General features: G+C 53.5%; 1 protein-coding gene across 9 annotated transcripts in view; it reads left to right on the top strand.

The window, feature by feature from the left end:
* Nucleotides 1-17,424, top strand: part of TNRC18 (trinucleotide repeat containing 18) — a 123,355-nt gene that overhangs the window by 51,833 nt on the left and 54,098 nt on the right. For 7 of the 9 annotated variants that reach the window (XM_033193086.1, XM_033193087.1, XM_033193080.1 and 4 more), the window contains 6 exons: nt 998-1,427; nt 4,092-5,078; nt 12,451-12,626; nt 13,240-13,376; nt 13,551-13,679; nt 15,664-15,835. In XM_033193086.1, coding sequence (XP_033048977.1) covers nt 998-1,427; nt 4,092-5,078; nt 12,451-12,626; nt 13,240-13,376; nt 13,551-13,679; nt 15,664-15,835 — 2,031 coding nt within the window. The remainder of the gene's footprint in view (nt 1-997; nt 1,428-4,091; nt 5,079-12,450; nt 12,627-13,239; nt 13,377-13,550; nt 13,680-15,663; nt 15,836-17,424) is intronic. The other 2 variants (XM_033193083.1, XM_033193085.1) reach the window with 2 other exon arrangements.

Raw genomic sequence — 17,424 nt, 5'->3', positions numbered from 1 at the left:
TGCATGGCTAATTTTTTTTTTTTTTTTTGAGATGGAGTTTCGCTCTTGTTGCCCAGGCTGGGGAGTGCGATGGTGTGATCTCGGCTCACCGCAACCTCCGCCTCCCGGGTTCAAGCGATTGTCCTGCCTCAGCCTCCAAGTAGCTGAGATTACAGGCGCGCGCCACCATGCCCGGCTAATTTTTGTATTTTTAGTAGAGACGGATTTCACCATGTTGGTCAGGCTGGTCTCGAACTTCTGACTTCAGGTGATCCATCCACCTTGGCCTCCCAAAGCGCTGGGATTACAGGCGTGAGCCACCACACCCGGCGTGCGTGGCTCATTTTTTTTTGTATTTTTAGTAGAGACGGGGTTTCACCATGTTGGCCAGGCTGTTCTTAAATTCCTGACCTCAGGGGATCCACCTGCCTTGGCCTCCCAAAGTGCTGGGATTACAGGTGTGAGCCACTATGCCTGGCCCCCAGTATGTTTTGTGTATTGACTGACCGGCCCAGGTAGGCATTGGTGGTCACGGAGCCGACTCCCTCCCATTTCCTCATAAAAGACACGCCTGGGCTCCTCCTGCCCGCTTTGGGGCATTGTGAGACCGTAAAATGATGATGCAGTGAAGCAGGAAGGTTGAGCAGGTAGTGAGCACTCCAAGAAGGCATCTGTCCCAATGTCATCGAGGGGTGGCCCCCCATGCCCTGACTGTGAGGGTCCCTGCAGGGCCGGTGTCCTGGTGGAGGTCCCCCATCAGCCCTGGTCCAAAGGGGCCCACCAGAGCTCCTCACCCCCAGCCCTGCCTTTTGGGGTTCTGCATGGAATGCTGTGCTTATGACACATGGACTGGGATGGAATGTCCGTCTCCAGCCTGGGAGGGGGTGGGCAGCCTGGACCCCAGGCCCTGCATGAGGTTCTCCTCAGGCTGGGGGACCCTGCGGGGACAGGGCAGGTGCGGGGGTGGGGGAGGGGGGAACTCGTGCCGTGCTGACCCTGCCTGCCGGCCCCTCCCCAGCAGGAGCGGTTGAAGGCGCAGGAGCACCGGGTGGAGATGGAAGAGAAGGGGAGCAAGCGGGGCTTGGAGGCTGCGGGCAAGGCTGGCCTGGCCACTGCCGGCCCCGGGCTGCTGCCGCGGAAGCCCCCCGGCCTGGCCGCCGGCCCCGCGGGCACCTATGGCAAGGCTGTGAGCCCACCACCATCACCTCGCGCATCCCCTGTGGCTGCCCTGAAGGCCAAGGTCATCCAGAAGCTGGAGGATGTGTCCAAGCCACCCGCCTATGCCTACCCTGCCACCCCCAGCTCCCACCCCACCAGCCCGCCGCCGGCCTCCCCGCCACCCACCCCAGGTATCACCCGCAAGGAGGAGGCTCCCGAGAATGTGGTTGAGAAGAAAGACTTGGAGTTGGAGAAGGAAGCCCCCAGCCCCTTCCAGGCCCTTTTCTCAGGTAGGATGCAGCTGAGACCCTCAGGGTCTCACTCTGGCCCTGGTATGGTAAAACTGCTCACCCCATCTCTTCATTGACCCATTCGGTCGTTCATTCATTCCAACTCCACGGAGCACCTCCTACATACCAGACCCGCCGCCAGACACGGAGATGAACACAGGAGCCCACAGTCACATCCAGCCTCTCCCCGGCCCCTTCTCAGCAGTAGTGTCAGGGAAATGGGCCTAATATTAGAAACTGCTTCAGGATGAGTTGTTCTGAGCTTTCAACCGAGCCACACCTGTCACATACTCAGCATGCAGTCAGCGCTAAATTCTACCTTGGTGATGATGGTCCAGGGACACCTGTTCCATGGTTCGCACGCACACACCCACTCTTCCCGTCTTCTGCATCAGGTGGCATTGCAGCAGGTGGCTTTGGGGGCTGGGACTGTGTTCTTCCTTCCTGGGGGGTGTTAGGCATGTGAGCGCATGCTTGGGAGGACTTTGGTTCAAATTCAGGTTCTGGCACCGAGGCTGAGTGAGCTTGGGCCAGTGGTGGCAATTACTGAGCTTGGCCTGGCACCTGTCTCTCCTTTGTCAGTTTCCTTTTGTGTGCCTCCAGCTGCTGGGCTGGGAGTGGTGCAGAAAATCAGGGGCACACAGCCCTGCTCTCAGGGAGATTATACCTGGGGACAGAACTGGGTTGCTATTCCTTTTTCCTTTTTTTTTTTTTTTGAGATGGGATCCTCACTCTGTCGTGCAAGCTTGTACTGCAGTGGTACAATCACAGCTCACTGCAGCCTTGAACATCTGGGCTCAAGTGATCCTCCTGCCTCAGCCTCCCAAGCAGCTGAGACCATAGGCACGCATCACTGGACTTGGCTATTTACTTATTTTTATTGATTGATTTATTTTTGAGACTGAGTTTCACTCTTGTTGCCCAGGCTGGAGTGCAGTAGCGCAATCTCGGCTCACTGCAACCTCTGCTTCCCAGGTTAAAATGATTCTCCTGTCTCAGCCTCCCTCGTAGCTGGGATTATAGGCATGAGCCACCACACCCAGCTAATTTTGTATTTTTAGTAGAGATGGGGTTTCTCCATGTTGGTCAGGCTGGTCTCGAACTCTCGATCTCAGGTGATCCACCCACCTCGGCCTCCCAAAGTGCTGGGATTACAGGCGTGAGCCACCACACCAGGCCAATTTATTTTTTATATTCATATAGCTGTGTCTTGCTTAGTTGGCAAGGCTGATCTTGATCTCCTGGGCTCAAGCAATCCTCCTACTCTGGCCTCCCAAAGTGCTGGGATTGTAGGCTTGAGCCACTGCAGCTAGCCCTGCTGTTATATTTTATTTTGTTTTGAGATAGGGTCTGTCACCCAGTCTGAAGTGCAGTGGTGCCATCATAACTCACTGCAGCCTTGATCTCGCAGGCTCAAGTGATCTTTCCACCTTTGCCTCCCAAGTAGCTGGGATTACATAGTGTACCACCAATGACCAGCTAATTTTTTTTTGTAGAGATGGAGTCTTGCAGGCCAGGCACAGTGGCTCACGCCTATAATCCCAGCACTTTGGGAGGCCGAGGCGGGTGGATCACCTGAGTTTAGGAGTTTGAGACCAGCCTGGCCAACATGGTGAATCTCCGTCTCTACTAAAAATATAAAAAATTAGCCGGGCATGGCTGGGCGCAGCGGCTCATGCCTATAATCCCAGCACTTTGGGAGGCCAAGGCAGGCGGATCATGAGGTCAGGAGATGGAGACCATCCTGGCTAACATGGTGAAACCCCATCTCTACTAAAAATACAAAACAGAAAAAAAATTAGCCAGGTATGGTGGTGGGTGCCTGTAGTCCCAGCTACTCGGGAGGCTGAGGCAGGAGAAGGGCGTGAACCCAGGAGGCAGAGCTTGCAGTAAGCTGAGATCGTGCCACTGTACTCCAGCCTGGGTGACAGAGCGAGACTCCATCTAAAAAAAAAAGTTGGCCAGAGTTGTGGCTCATGCTCATGCCTGGAGTCCTAGCTGCTCGTGAGGCTGAGGCAGGAGAATCGCTTGAATCCAAGAGGCACAAGTTGCAATGAGCCGAGATGCGCCATTGCATTCCAGCCTGGGCAACAAGAGTGAAATTCCATCTCAAAAAAAAAAAAAAAAAAAGAGATGGGGTCTCAATTTTGCCCAGACTGGTCTTGAATTTCTGAACTCAAGCAATCATCCCACTTTAGCCTCTTCAAGTGCTGGGATTACACGCGTGGCCCACTACACCTGGCCTTGCTGTTACGTTTTGAACAACTGCTTTAATGGGGTGGAGCAGCAGGTTTGTGGGGAGTGGAGGCCAGACCACACAAGGTGGGTAAAGGCAGTTGTAGGCCTTTGCAGACCTCATGAAGTGTTTGCTTCTGGTCTAGCCTTGTGCTGGGTGTGGAGTGGGAAAGGGACGAGAGAGACAACTGTGGTTCTTTGCCTTCAAGACCACAAGACCCTGGGGACAGGAAGGTGGCTGATTTTTCACTGTGGGGCCACTGCATGGTCCCAGGGTCTATGAGATCCCACCTAGAACAGCTCCCAGCCCTGCAGCTGGGTGAGCAGAGGGCGGCTGTGTCCCGGGTCTCTGGGGTGGTGGGCGGTGTCAATGGGGACATGGGATATGAGATCCTAGGGCTCCCATGCTGACCCCTGTGTTCTTGGCAGATATCCCGCCCAGGTACCCGTTCCAAGCCCTGCCACCACACTACGGGAGGCCCTACCCTTTCCTGCTGCAGCCCACGGCAGCCGCCGACGCGGATGGCCTGGCCCCCGATGTGCCGCTCCCGGCTGATGGGCCCGAGCGCCTGGCACTCTCACCTGAAGACAAGCCCATCCGCTTGTCGCCCTCCAAGATCACAGAGCCGCTGCGGGAGGGCCCGGAGGAAGAACCGCTGGCTGAGCGGGAGGTGAAGGCAGAGGTGGAGGACATGGACGAGGGCCCCACAGAGCTGCCGCCTCTGGAGTCGCCACTGCCACTGCCCGCCGCGGAAGCCATGGCTACCCCCAGCCCTACAGGGGGTTGTGGAGGTGGCCTGTTGGAGGCCCAGGTGCTGAGTGCCACCGGGCAGAGCTGTGCAGAGCCCTCCGAGTGCCCAGACTTTGTGGAGGGGCCTGAACCACGGGTGGATTCCCCGGGCCGGACAGAACCCTGCACTGCCGCCCTGGACCTGGGGGTGCAGCTGACACCCGAGACACTGGTGGAGGCCAAGGAGGAGCCGGTGGAGGTGCCTGTGGCGGTGCCCGTGGTGGAGGCAGTGTCCGAGGAAGGCCTGGCGCAGGTGGCGCCAAGCGAGTCCCAGCCCACCCTAGAAATGTCAGATTGTGACGTGCCCGCCGGGGAGGGACAGTGCCCGAGCCTGGAGCCCCAAGAGGCTGTGCCTGTGCCTGGCAGCACCTGCTACCTGGAAGAGGCAAGCTCTGACCAGTTCCTGCCCAGTCTAGAGGACCCACTGGCTGGCATGAACGCCCTGGCGGCAGCTGCGGAGCTGCCCCAGGCCAGGCCTCTGCCCTCCCCGGGTGCTGCTGGAGCCCAGGCCTTGGAGAAGCTGGAAGCAGCCGAGAGCCTTGTCTTGGAGCAGAGCTTCCTGCATGGCATCACCCTGCTGAGTGAGATCGCAGAGCTGGAGTTGGAGAGGAGGAGCCAGGAGATAGGTGAGAGTGCGCAACCTCTGAGTTCTGCAGATTTGTGAATTTTGTTTTTGTGGCGACAGGGTCTTGCTATGTTGCCCAGACTGGAGTGCAGTGGCATAGTCTTAGCTGTCTGCAGCCTCAAACTCCTGGGTTCAAGTGATCTTCCCTCCCCAGCCTCCCAAGTAGCTTGGGCTATAGGCATCCACCACCCTGCCCAGCTAACTTTAAAAAAAAAATTTTTTTTTAAGAGATGGGGTCTTGCTCTGTTGCCCAGTCTGGTCTCAAACTCCTGGACTCAAGCGATTTTTGCCCGCCTCAGCCTCCCACAGTACTGGGATTATAGGTATGAGCCGCTGTGCCTGACCCCTTAAACTTTTTTTTATGAGATTGTTAAATTATGAAAAACCGGGAATGTGGTTTATTCATATTCTTTTTTTTAAACAATTGTGGTAAGATACACATAACAAAATATTCCATCTCGAGCATTTTTAAGCGTCCTGTTGAGTGGCATGTTAAGTGTGTTCGCACTGTGCAGCGGTCTGTGGGTTTCCTGGTGGCGAAATTTCGCATTCTATCAATGGTGTGTTTTAGCAGGATTTCTTGGGTTGCAAGGAACAGAAACTCTTATTTAAATTGGTTTAGGCAGGAGAGAATTAATTGGCTCTTGGAACTGAAGTCCAGCAGTAATTAGGTAATTTCAGGTATGGCTGGATCTAGGTGTTCAAGCCAAGAAACCAAGTTTCTCTTCTCCTACACAGGCCCTTCCCTAGTCTCTCTCTCTGTGTCCCTGTCTCCTTCCCTCTTGCTGTTCAACTTTTCTCTCTGTTGGCCTCATTCAAGGCCGACTTACCGTCCCTTAATCGTCTTCATTGGGTTGGGGGTCGTGGTCTGTCAATTCCTCTCAGATCCCCGGGCTTGCTCAGCAGCCTCACGAAAGAGGCCCCTCTTTCTTGCTAGCTTTGGCAAAAACACTGAGATTCACTCTCACAGGCTGACTGCGGTTCATGCTTTGTTTTTTTTTCTGAGACAGTCTCCCTCTATCACCCAGGCTGGTGTGCAGTGGCATCATCTCGGCTCACTGCAGCCTCCGCCCTTCCGGGTTCAAGTGATTCTCCTACTTCAGCCTCCTGAGTACCTGGGATTACAGGCATGCACCACTATGCCTGGCTATCTTTTTGTATTTTTAGTGGAGATGGGGTTTCACCATGTTGGCCAGGTTGGTCTTGAACTCCTGACTTCTAGTGATCCACCCGCCTTGGCCACCCAAAGTGCTGGGATTATAGGCTTGAGCCACCATGCCTGACCTTTTACTTAAAATGTTCTTTATTAAACAGTTTTCAAAGCTGTGGGTTTAAATTAATTTTTTTTTTTTTTTTTTTTTTTACAAAAAGTAGAGATGGGGTTTCGCCGTGTTGGCCAGGCTGGTCGCGAACCCCTGACCTCAAGTGATTTTCCCACCCTGGCCTCCCAAATTGCTGGGATTACAAGCATGAGCTGCCAGCTTAAAACTGTGGTTTAAAAAAAAAAAAATCATTGTTTTAGGGACTGCCCAATTTTCTGCCCGGTGGTGGCCCTGGCCCTCGATGACCCAGTCTTAGATCGTCAGGCATTTTCGTTTGCTTTAAAACAAAGTTTATTTATTTATTTTTTTCTGTTGCAAATAACGTGATGGTTATCCTTGAAGAAAAAAAAATCTTTGTCCATATCTCTGAATTGCCTTGGATTATATGCCCAGAGGTAGAACTGTTGGGTCTAAACAAGGCCACATTTTTCAGGGTTTTCTGATTGTCATGGTCAGATGACCCTCAAGGAAGCCTGGAGAAGCCACGCTCCCATTGGCCTGTGTGAGCAACGCCCCTTCCCCACTGGGCGGCGGTTGTCCTAAAGTTCATTGCTGCTTTTCTCTCACTAAAATAGTTCAATAGAAACTTTTTTGTTTTTGGTAGAAGAAAATCAAAATTCCCTTGGTCGGCTGGGTGTGGTGACTCACGCCTGTAATCCCAGCATTTTGGGAGGCCGAGGTGGGCAGATCATCTGAGGTCAGGAGTTCGAGACTAGCCTGTCCAACATGGTGAAACCCCCGTCTCTACTAAAAATACAAAAATTAGCCGGGCACGGTGGCGGGCACCTGTAGTCCCAGGTACTCGGAAGGCTGAGGCTGTAAAATCACTTGAACGTGGCAGGCAGAGGTGGTCGCAGTGAGCCGAGATCGCACCATTGCACTACAGCCTGGGCAAGAAGAGTGGAACTCCATCTCAAAAAAAAAAAAAAAAAATTCCCTTGGTCTTCCTACCTGGTACTGGGTTTTGTGTGTGTGGGTGTGTGTGTGTTTTAATTTTTTTTGGGACAGAATCTCACTGTGTTGCCCAGGCTGGAGTGCGGTGGTGTGATCTCGGCTCACTGCAACTTCTGCCTACTGGGTTCAGGTGATTCTCCTGCCTCAGCCTCCCAAGTAGCTGAGATTACAGGCGCATGCCACCATGTCCAGCTAATTTTTGTATTTTTGGTAGAGATGGGGTTTCGCCATGTTGGCTGTGCTGGTCTTGAACTCCTGGCCTCAAGTGATCTGCCCACCTCGGCCTCCCAAAGTGCTGGGATCACAAGTGTGAGTCACCGCACCCAGCCCAGAATTCTCCACCCTATTAGGACACCAGCCTTACGGAATTAAGGCCCACTGTCATGACTTGAACTTGACCACCTCTGCAAAAGCCCTGTCTCCCACAGAGGTCACCTGAGGTTACGGGGGGTTAGGACTCTCACATATTAAATTAGTGGGGAAATGACTGAACCCCTCACTGCTGGCCTTGAGGCCACTTGGGCATCCCTTGTCTGATCAGTTAAGAGCTTCAGGAAAATAGGTTTGTGGGAGGGTGAAGGAGGTGACACAGTTGTACCTTGGTCCCCTCCTGGAGAACAGAGCAGCCCTCCATCCTTACCTGACATTGTAGACGCTTACGTCTTGCAGAAACTTGAGGCGGGGGTAGGTGGCGCAGAGGCATCACTGTGGGATGGGCGAGACGGTTTCAATTTAACATCAGCCTTTAGGAGCTGATCAGGTTTGTGGCTTTGTGGCCTCAGTTTCCCTAAAGATAAAAGAAGAGCAGCTGGGTGCAGTGGCTCACGCCTGGAATCCCGGCACTTTGGGAGGCCAATGCAGGCGGATCACTTGAGGTCAGGAGTACGAGACCAGCCTGGCCAACATGGCGAAACCCTATCTCTACTAAAAATAAAATTAGCTGGGCGTGGTGACACATACCTGTAATCCCAGCTACTCAGGAGGCTGAGGCAGGAGAATTGCTCGAACCCAGGAAGCGGAGGTTGCAGTGAGCCGAGATTGTCACTGCACTCCAGCTTGGCCGACAGAGTGAGATGACAGAGTGAGATGACAGAGTGAGATTCCGTCTCAAAAAAAAAAAAGATGGCCAGGCGCGGTGGCTCAAGCCTGTAATCCCAGCACTTTGGGAGGCCGAGACGGGTGGATCACGAGGTCAGGAGATCGAGACCATCCTGGCTAACACGGTGAAACCCCGTCTCTACTAAAAATACAAAAAACTAGCCAGGCGAGGTGGCGGGCGTCTGTAGTCCCAGCTACTCGGGAGGCTGAGGCAGGAGAATGGCGTAAACCTGGGAGGCGGAGCTTGCAGTGAGCTGAGATCCGGCCACTGCACTCCAGCCTGGGTGACAGAGCGAGACTCCATCTCAAAAAAAAAAAAAAAAAAAAAGATATAAGAAGAGCAAAACAAGTATTCTCAACTAGGGGTGATTTTGTTCCCCCAGGAGACATTGGCAACCGCAGTTTTGGTTGTCACAGCTTCAGGGGAGCACTACTGCCATCTAGTGGGTAAAGGCAGGGACTCAGCAAGACACCCTACAGTGAAGGCAGAGAACAGCCCTAAGCAGAGATGCAAATGAATAGTGAAATGTGAATGGTGCCAAGGAAGAGAAGCTCCCCCCTCAGCAGCATCATTAGTCATGTCTGTCTCTGGAACTTTGCCAATAGAGAATATGGTTCTCGACTCACCACAGTCTCTGCCTCCTGGGTTCAAGCGATTCTCCTGCCTCAGCCTCCTGAGTAGCTAGCACTACAGGCATGCGCCACCATGCCCGGCTAATTTTTTGTATTTTTAGTAGAGATGGGGTTTCTCCATGTTGGTCAGGCTAGTCTTGAACTCCTGACCTCAGGTGATCCACCCTCCTCGGCCTCCCAAAGTGCTGGGATTACAGGTGTGAGCCTCTGCGCCCAGCCAAAAATTGATATTTTAGATCACAAAGAAAATGTCAGCCGGGCATGGTGGCTCGCGTTTGTAATCCCAGCACTTTGGGAGGCTGAGGCAGAAGGACTGCTTGTACCTAGGAGTTTAAGACCCGCCCGGGCAACATGGCGAGACCTCGTCTGCATTAAAAAAATGAAATGACAATTAAAAAATTGTAATAGGACTCATTTAAATTTGGTGGAGACCAAAGCAAGATCTCTGTGGTTGAAGCACCCTTTCTGGAGGGTTGGGGGGGAGTATTTATCAGAGAGAGAGAGAACTGCACATACCTGGTCATATTCATCACATTGGTGAGACTTTTCCTACCACACGTGTCCCAGCTATGTGCCCATGTGCTCCTATTACAAAAAGATAGGAGGCCGGACACGGTGGCTCACGCCTCTAATCTCAGCACTTTGGGAGACTGAGGTGGGAGGATCAGTTGAGCCCAGGAGTTCGAGACCAGCCTGGGCAATGTAGCAAGACCCCATCTCTACAAAAAATACAAAAACTAGCCGGGTGTGATGGCATGTGCCTGTGGTCCCAGCTACTCAGGAGGCTGAGGCAGGGTGATTGCGTGAGCCTAGGAGCTTGAGGCTGTGGTGATATGTGATGGTGAACTCCAGCCTGGCGCACAGAGTGAGACCCTATCTTTAAAAAAAAAAAAAAAAAAAAAGGGAAGAACCTAAATGCCGTGAATGGGAGATGACTGACTTGGATGAATCAAAACTCATCAGTTCAAGAGGGTTCTAGGCTGCTCCTCCACCCCACCCCCCGCATGATTCTGCGTAAGCTCCTTCTTTGCACGTTTGACCATTTAAAATTGCTGACATTCTAGTGTTTTTGACCTTTAGAGATGGCAATTTTTATAAGGTTCAAGCTGATAATAATGAGGTAAATGTTTGCTTTGTGCTGAGAAAAGACATTAAGCAGAAAAAAAGCCAAGTGTGATACAGTGTTGAGATTTTTTTTTTTTTCCTGAAACAGTCTCCCTCTGTCGCCCAGGCTGGAGTGCAGTGGGGCTATCATGGCTCCCCGAAACCTCCGCCTCCAGGGTTCAAGCGATTCTCGTGCCTCAGCCTCCCAAGTAGCTGGGATTACAGGTGGCCACCACCGCATCCAGCTAATTTTTGTATTTTTAGTAGCGGGGTGGTTTTACCATGTTGGCCAGACTGGTCTCAAGCTCCTGGCCTCAAGCCGTCCACCCACCTCGGCCTCCCAAAAGTGCTGGGATTACAGGCATGAGCCACCGTGCCCAGCCAGAGATTTTGTGTGTGTGTGTGTGTGTACGTTTTTTTCTTTGAGACAGGCTTACTATGTTGCCTGGGCTGGAGTGCAGATGTGAACGTGGCTCACTGCAGTCTCACCTTCCTGGGTTCTAGTGATCTTCTTGCCTCAGCCTTCTGAGTAGCTGGGACTGCAGGCACCCAGTTTACATTTATATATATATATATATATATATATATATATATATTTTGAGCCGGGGTCTCACTCTGTTGCCAAGGTTGGAGTGGCTCAATCTCAGCTCACTGCAACTTCTGCCTCCTGAGTTTAAGCAGTTATGCCTCAACCCCCGAATAGCTGCGACTACAGGTGCTTGCCACCATGCCAAGTTAGTTTTTGAATTTTTAGTAGAGACAGGGTTTCACCATGTTGGCTAGACTGTTCTCAAAACTGCTCACCTCAAATTGTCTGCCTGCCTTGACCTCCCAAAGTGCTGGGATTACAGGTGTGAGCCACCGCACCTGGCTTATTTTTATATTTTAAAGGATGCTCGTGGATGTCATGTGTATTTGAATATGCATAATCATTTCTGGAACTGTCTTCTGGAAACTGCACCCACAGTGGCCTCCCAAGGGAGGGACCTGTGTGTTGCAGGAGGAAGGAAGAAGGCTGTCTTTTTTTTTTTTTTTTTTTTTTTACACCTTTCTGCTTGGTTGTTTTTCATCCTGGACATTTTTCTGATTATAAGAGCCATGTATATTAGTTATGGAAAAATGTACATACAAATAAGTGAAAGGAGGCCGGGCACGGTGGCTCAAGCCTGTAATCCCAGCACTTTGGGAGGCCAAGACGGGCGGATCACGAGGTCAGGAGATCGAGACCATCCTGGCTAACACGGTGAAACCCCGTCTCTACTAAAAAATACAAAAAACTAGCCAGGCGAGGTGGCGGGCGCCTGTAGTCCCAGCTACTCGGAGGCTGAGGCAGGAGAATGGCATAAACCCGGGAGGCGGAGCTTGCAGTGAGCTGAGAACCGGCCACTGCACTCCAGCCCGGGCGACAGAGCGAAACTCCATCTCAAAAAAAAAAAAAAACAAATAAGTGAAAGGAGAGCTGTACTGCTGGGAAGTACCCTTCGGCCTTTGGAGGCCCTCCCTCTGGAGGCTTTGCTGCGCCCAGTATACTCTGGGAATAGAGCACAGGACCCTGTGGTGGGCGTGCTGCCTTCTCTCCTGTTCTATTGATTGACTGATTGAGACGGAGTCTCGCTCTGTCGCCCAGGCTGGAGTGCAGTGGTGCCATCTCGGCTCACTGCGTTTCACCATGTTAGCCAGGATGGTCTCGATCTCCTGACCTCATGATCTGCCTGCCTCGGCCTCCCAAAGGGCTGGGATTACAGGTGTGAGCCAACCACGTCTGGCCAATTTTTTTTTTTTTGGAGATGGAGTCTTGCTCTATCGGCCAGGCTGGCATGCAGTGGTGCAAACTCAGCTCACTGCAACCTCTGCCTCCTGGGTTCAGGCGGTTCTCCCACCTCACTCTCCTGAGTAGCTGGGATTCCAGGTGTGTGCCACTACAGCCGGCTAGTTTTTGTTATTTTTAGTAGAGGTGGGGTTTCCCGTTTCCGTATGTTGGCCAGGCTGGTCTTGAACTCCCGGCCTCAAGTGATCCGCCCGCCTCCAGCCAGCCAAAGTGCTGGGATTACAGGCATGAGCCAGTGTGCCCTGCCTTCTCCTCCGGTCTTGTTGAGAGATGCTCAGGACTTCCGGCATGTCACAAAGGCCTCTGTCCACTCAGCACCTTGGGGGATGGGCGCGTGTGGCCTGGGGCCTGTGCTTGCTTTGGGCCTTGGCATCCCCGTTTGGGGTCGGGTGGGGGGTGGCGGCAGCGCCCTGTTACCTGCCTCCTGTCTGCAGGTGTGGAGCGGGCCCTGGTGGCCCGGCCCTCACTGGAGAGTCTGCTGGCAGCGGGCAGCCACATGCTGAGGGAGGTGCTGGATGGGCCTGTAGTGGACCCGCTCAAGAACCTGCGGCTCCCGCGGGAGCTGAAGCCCAACAAGAAGTACAGCTGGATGCGCAAGAAGGAGGAGCGGGTGAGCGGCCGGCTGCTTCCTCCCTGGGGCCCGCGGGCTGAGGCCGGGTGGGAGTCCCCTCCGTGGAGGTGCCCTTCTGCTCAGGGCGTGGCTGGCTTTGGTGTCAGAGAGGGCTGAGCTACATTCAGCTCCTTGTGCTGACATGCTACGTGGTCCCAGGCAAGTGGTTGCTCTTCTCAGGGACTCAGTTTACCCATCTGCTAGCATGTCAGGCACATCATACAGGTCGCGGTGTGATCCACTGGCAAGAGAGTAGCCCAGGGTCACATGTAGCTCTGGCCTTAGGTGTCCACGGGGCCTGGGGCCGCAGCATCCGCTCACTGAGCCTCCGTTTTTAAATGACACAGTGGCCCTCGCTGATGGAGCAGGTGTCATACGCAAGTGCTGTGCTTCAGGCATGCCATCTAATTGAGCACTGCCACAGCCCCACAGAGCCAGCACAGGGTCCTTTGCCTATGATGAGGCCATGGCCTCAGTCAGGAGGTGGCAGCGGTGGGACTCAAGCCCCAGCTTCCAGTGCCGTCTCCCCTTCCTCAGGGCACCTGGGTGGGCGGTGAGCGTCGTTGGGCAGTGGCATCCTCACCCGCTCCTCCTCTCCCCGTTCTTCCCCCAGATGTACGCCATGAAGTCGTCCCTGGAGGACATGGACGCCCTGGAGCTGGACTTCCGGATGCGGCTGGCCGAGGTCCAGCGCCAGTACAAGGAGAAGCAGCGTGAGCTGGTGAAGCTGCAGCGCCGCCGGGATTCCGAGTGAGTGTGCCCCCCACCCGCCCCGTGGGGCCCCCGCCCCGGCCCGCCAGGCCCCCAGGCGCGCAGCAGCCGTCGAGGTGTGCGTGGACCCGACGCCGTGTGTGCATCGTGTGCCCGTTCTCCACGTCCCGCCCGACCCCCAGCGTCACAGCCAAGCGTGTGATTCTTTTTAAGGGACAGGCGCGAGGAACCCCATAGAAGCTTGGCACGCAGAGGCCCTGGCAGGCCGCGGAAACGGACCCACGCCCCGAGCGCCCTGTCGCCCCCCCGCAAGAGAGGGAAGAGCGGCCACAGTAGCGGAAAGTAAGGCTGGCCCCTCGGTGGGTCGGGGACTGGCACACAGCTTGAGGGGAGGAGCCCGGGCCCCACGCGGGGCCTGCCTCGGGGTACTGGGGGACCTCGCGTCCCTCAGACTCTGACCTACCTGCAGCAGTGGCCCTCGGGGAGCACGGACTGTGCTACCCGGGCCAGGAGGGAGCGAGGCCAGTGCTGAGCTTGGATGGATGGCTCCTGCGACAGATTTTTCCCATGTCCTAACCCAGCGCTTCACCTGTCTTCCTGCCACGCCTGCCTTCTCACGCCTAGGGCTAATTCCTCCTCTTTTCCATGCGCCTTCTCCCTGCGGAAGGACCCGCTGGGCTGCCAGCCTTGCTTGCTGGGACGGACTGTGACCCGGCTGTCGCTTGGTCTCCGCCATGCCGGACCTGCTGGCTTGCCCCCGAGACCAGGGCTGGCTCCTTCTGGCACTTGGGGACAAGCTCCTCCTCCTCAGGTGGTGGTCACAGCCTTGTGGGGTGCCTGTGTGGGTCTTTCTGAACGCCAGCTGGAACGAGAGCTTTTCCCGCAGGGCGAGGCGTGCACAAAGATGCTTCGTCCTTCCCTGGGTGCCTAGCACAAGCGGAAAGGGGCCCGTCAAGGAAAGGGGTCGGAGTGTTCTGAGCCTGGGACAGGAGGGCGGGGTAGACGCTAGGTGGCTCAAGACCTGCCCTGAGGAAGGAGGAGCCCGGGGGGCCTTCGGAGGGCACAGGAGAGGCAGTAGGAAGGCCACAGGTCTTCTCAGGATAAAACAGCTCCAAGGCCCCCACGTCTTGCATTTAACATCCTTGGATGTTTCTGACCGAAGAGGGGATGGAGAGTGGTAGAAATCTCCCTCACTGGCCACAGCAGGGGCAGGGAGAGTTTCCTGGAGAAGACAGCAGGAGGCTGCGGCCACCAGCAGCGTGGTGGTCAGGGGTGTGGCCTGCACTGGTTAAATTTCCTATTCTTGAGTCCCAGCACCATCCCTTAGTGTGACTGACCTCAGGCCAGGTGTTTGCTTTTCTGAACCTATTTTCTCATCTATAAAAAAATTAAGTACACAGGTTGGCCACGGTGGCTCATGCCTTTAATCCCAGCACTTTGGGAGGCCACCGAGGCAGGCGGATCACTTGAGATCAGGAGTTTGAGACCAGCCTGGGCAACATGGAGAAACCCCATCTCTACTAAAAATACAAAAATTAGCCGGGCGTGGTGGTGTGGGCCTGTAGTCCCAGCTATTCGGGAGGCTGAGGTGGGAGAATTGCTTGAACCTGGGAGGCAGAGGCTGCAGTGAGCTGAAATTGAGCCACTGCACTGCATCCTGGGCAACAGAGTGAGACTCCATCCAAAAAATAAAAATAAAAAATAAAATACAGCAGCACCAAACGTTTGTGGCCAAGATATATGTCACGAACAGTGCAAGACACACAGTGAGTACCAAGTACAGATTGGCTGTTTCGATCACCTGTGAAGTTTCAGCTTCAAGCAAGCAAGTGGGGTTTCTAAGCCATGTCTGTGTCCCCATTGCCACTGCGCATGGGATTCTGGAGACCAGCAAATGGTTCCTTTTTCGTTTTTTTTTCCTTGCTGGAGAAGACAGACTGGAATCCTTCTTTGTGTAAACTTGTGTTCTAAACTCCCCCTGCCATCCTGGTGGATTTCCTTGGCGTTTCTGATCTTTGTTTTTGGCACGATTTGGTAAATAGGTGTTTGACCACACAGAGGTGTGTGTGTGTGTACGCGTGAAAGCACACACGAGAGAAAACGCTTTTTTCCTTCTTTCACCTTCAACTCTCATTCTGCCTCATTCACAAATATCCCAGAATTCCAGCACGGTTGTTTTACAAGATCCATCTCCCCACGCCCATCTCTGCCATCACTGTCCGCGCTTCAGCGTCCAGAGCCCAACCCTTCAGGGCCACGAGGGTGGACCCCAGCCTGCAAGTCTTGTCTGGCCAGGGTGCTGACCGGTAGTGCGTCTGCGTTTCAGGCTGAGCAGCAAGTCTCTGCTGACATCAGATGACTATGAGCTGGGAGCAGGGATAAGAAAGAGACACAAGGGGTCTGAAGAGGAACACGATGCCCTCGTCGGAATGGGGAAAGCCAGGGGGAGGAACCAGACTTGGGATGAACATGAGGCCTCATCCGACTTCATTAGTCAGGTAAGTAACCCAGTCTTCCAGGTGTGTGAGATCTTTCAGGCAGGTGTCTGGAGGGTATGTTAAGAGTTCACGCTCCCTTTGCAGGCCCCTTGTTCCTGTACAGAAACCTTAGAAGTGGCTGTCTTAGTGCCAGAATGACGACTCTTCTCCAATCCTTATTTTACAGAGGGGGAGATTAAGGCCCAGAGGAGGTCAGAGACCTACCGAAGTAACACAGCCTCAGAGACAGGAGACCTAAAAGCTGTCTCCCTCCGTGTGCTGCATGACCCTTTGCTAAAGCCAAGCAGAGATACAAGTTCTTAACTAAATAGTGCAATTGCTCTGTTGTTTAACGGTGTAATTGTTTAATGAGCGGCTTTGCCATTCTGTAGTTCTAAGAAACAAGGGCTTGGTGCCATGGTAATTTCCTCTCTGAACTCTCCAGGGGTAATGGGCTGAGAGCCAACTCCTTGAGTCTTCTTACTTCTTCAGAGCATTGAAATCATCCACTTAAGGTGTCTTTCTGTAAATACTAACATACCTTGTCATCCCTCCCCATAAAGCCCACTGCAAAGGGGTAGTTTTCTGTTTTGTTTTGTTTTTTTGAGACGGAGTCACTCTGTTGCCCAGGTCGGAGTGCAGTGGCACAGTCTCAGCTCACTGCAACGTCTGCCTCCCAGGTTCAAGCGATTCTCCTGGCTCAACCTCCCGAGTAGCTGGAATTACAGGCGCCCACCACCATGCCTGGCTAATTTTTGTATTTTTAGTAGAGACAGGGTTTCACCATCTTGGCCAGGCTGGCCTTGAACTCCTGACCTCAGGTGATCTGCCTACCTCAGCCTCCCAAAGTGCTGGGATTCCAGGCGTGAGCCACTGCACCCGGCTGAGGGGTATTTTGGTTGACGTGGCTGAGAAAGCATGTTTTCTTAAGAAAAGAAAATAAGAAGTGTTTATGGACTCAGAGTTAAGATATTGTTACCTGCTTTATGGGGCTGTTGGGGGCAGGCTCATGGAGGGAGACACGGGGTCTAGGAAGATTTCGAAAGATCGCCAGTGTGTACACCAGACATTTTTTACTTTCAAATTGTGGTAAGGGATGCTTTTGTTTTAATTGCCACCATCCCAGCTTTTTTCTTAAGAAATGTCACTTGATTAAAGAAAATCGAGATAAAATGTTCAAACGTGGGGCATCAATGGCTTTGAAACTGCATGTTTCACTTCAACAAATGCCTACAGCTGATGATAGACGTGCAGGCAGGAATTTAATCTGTGAAATCTCTAATGGGTCTTTCTGCTTCAGACATCCAAGGAACACTTGAGGCATTTTTTTTTTTTGGCAGCTTCGGCCCCTTTAGTTAGGCAAACTGGTTTGGACTGTGCACTAGTCTTTGTCAGCTGCTGCAGGTGACTGAGATAGGCCTATCAGCTGTGCTTCAATCTGGGGTTTTGATCTTGATTCCTTTCCTCCTCTCTTAATCCAGCTGCCTTCTCCAGGCCATCAGCAGCAGCACTTGCTTGAAGTGCTTCCTTAGGAGACAGCAGGCAGTGCCGCGGAAAGCCAGGGCCCGGGATTAATGTAACCACAGCACCGGCTGTTTAATAAGTGGTTA

This window comes from Trachypithecus francoisi, unplaced genomic scaffold, assembly GCF_009764315.1.
Source record: "Trachypithecus francoisi isolate TF-2019V2 unplaced genomic scaffold, Tfra_2.0 Lachesis_group4, whole genome shotgun sequence".
NCBI lineage: Eukaryota > Metazoa > Chordata > Mammalia > Primates > Cercopithecidae > Trachypithecus > Trachypithecus francoisi.
This window is presented reverse-complemented; position numbering and strand designations above follow the sequence as displayed.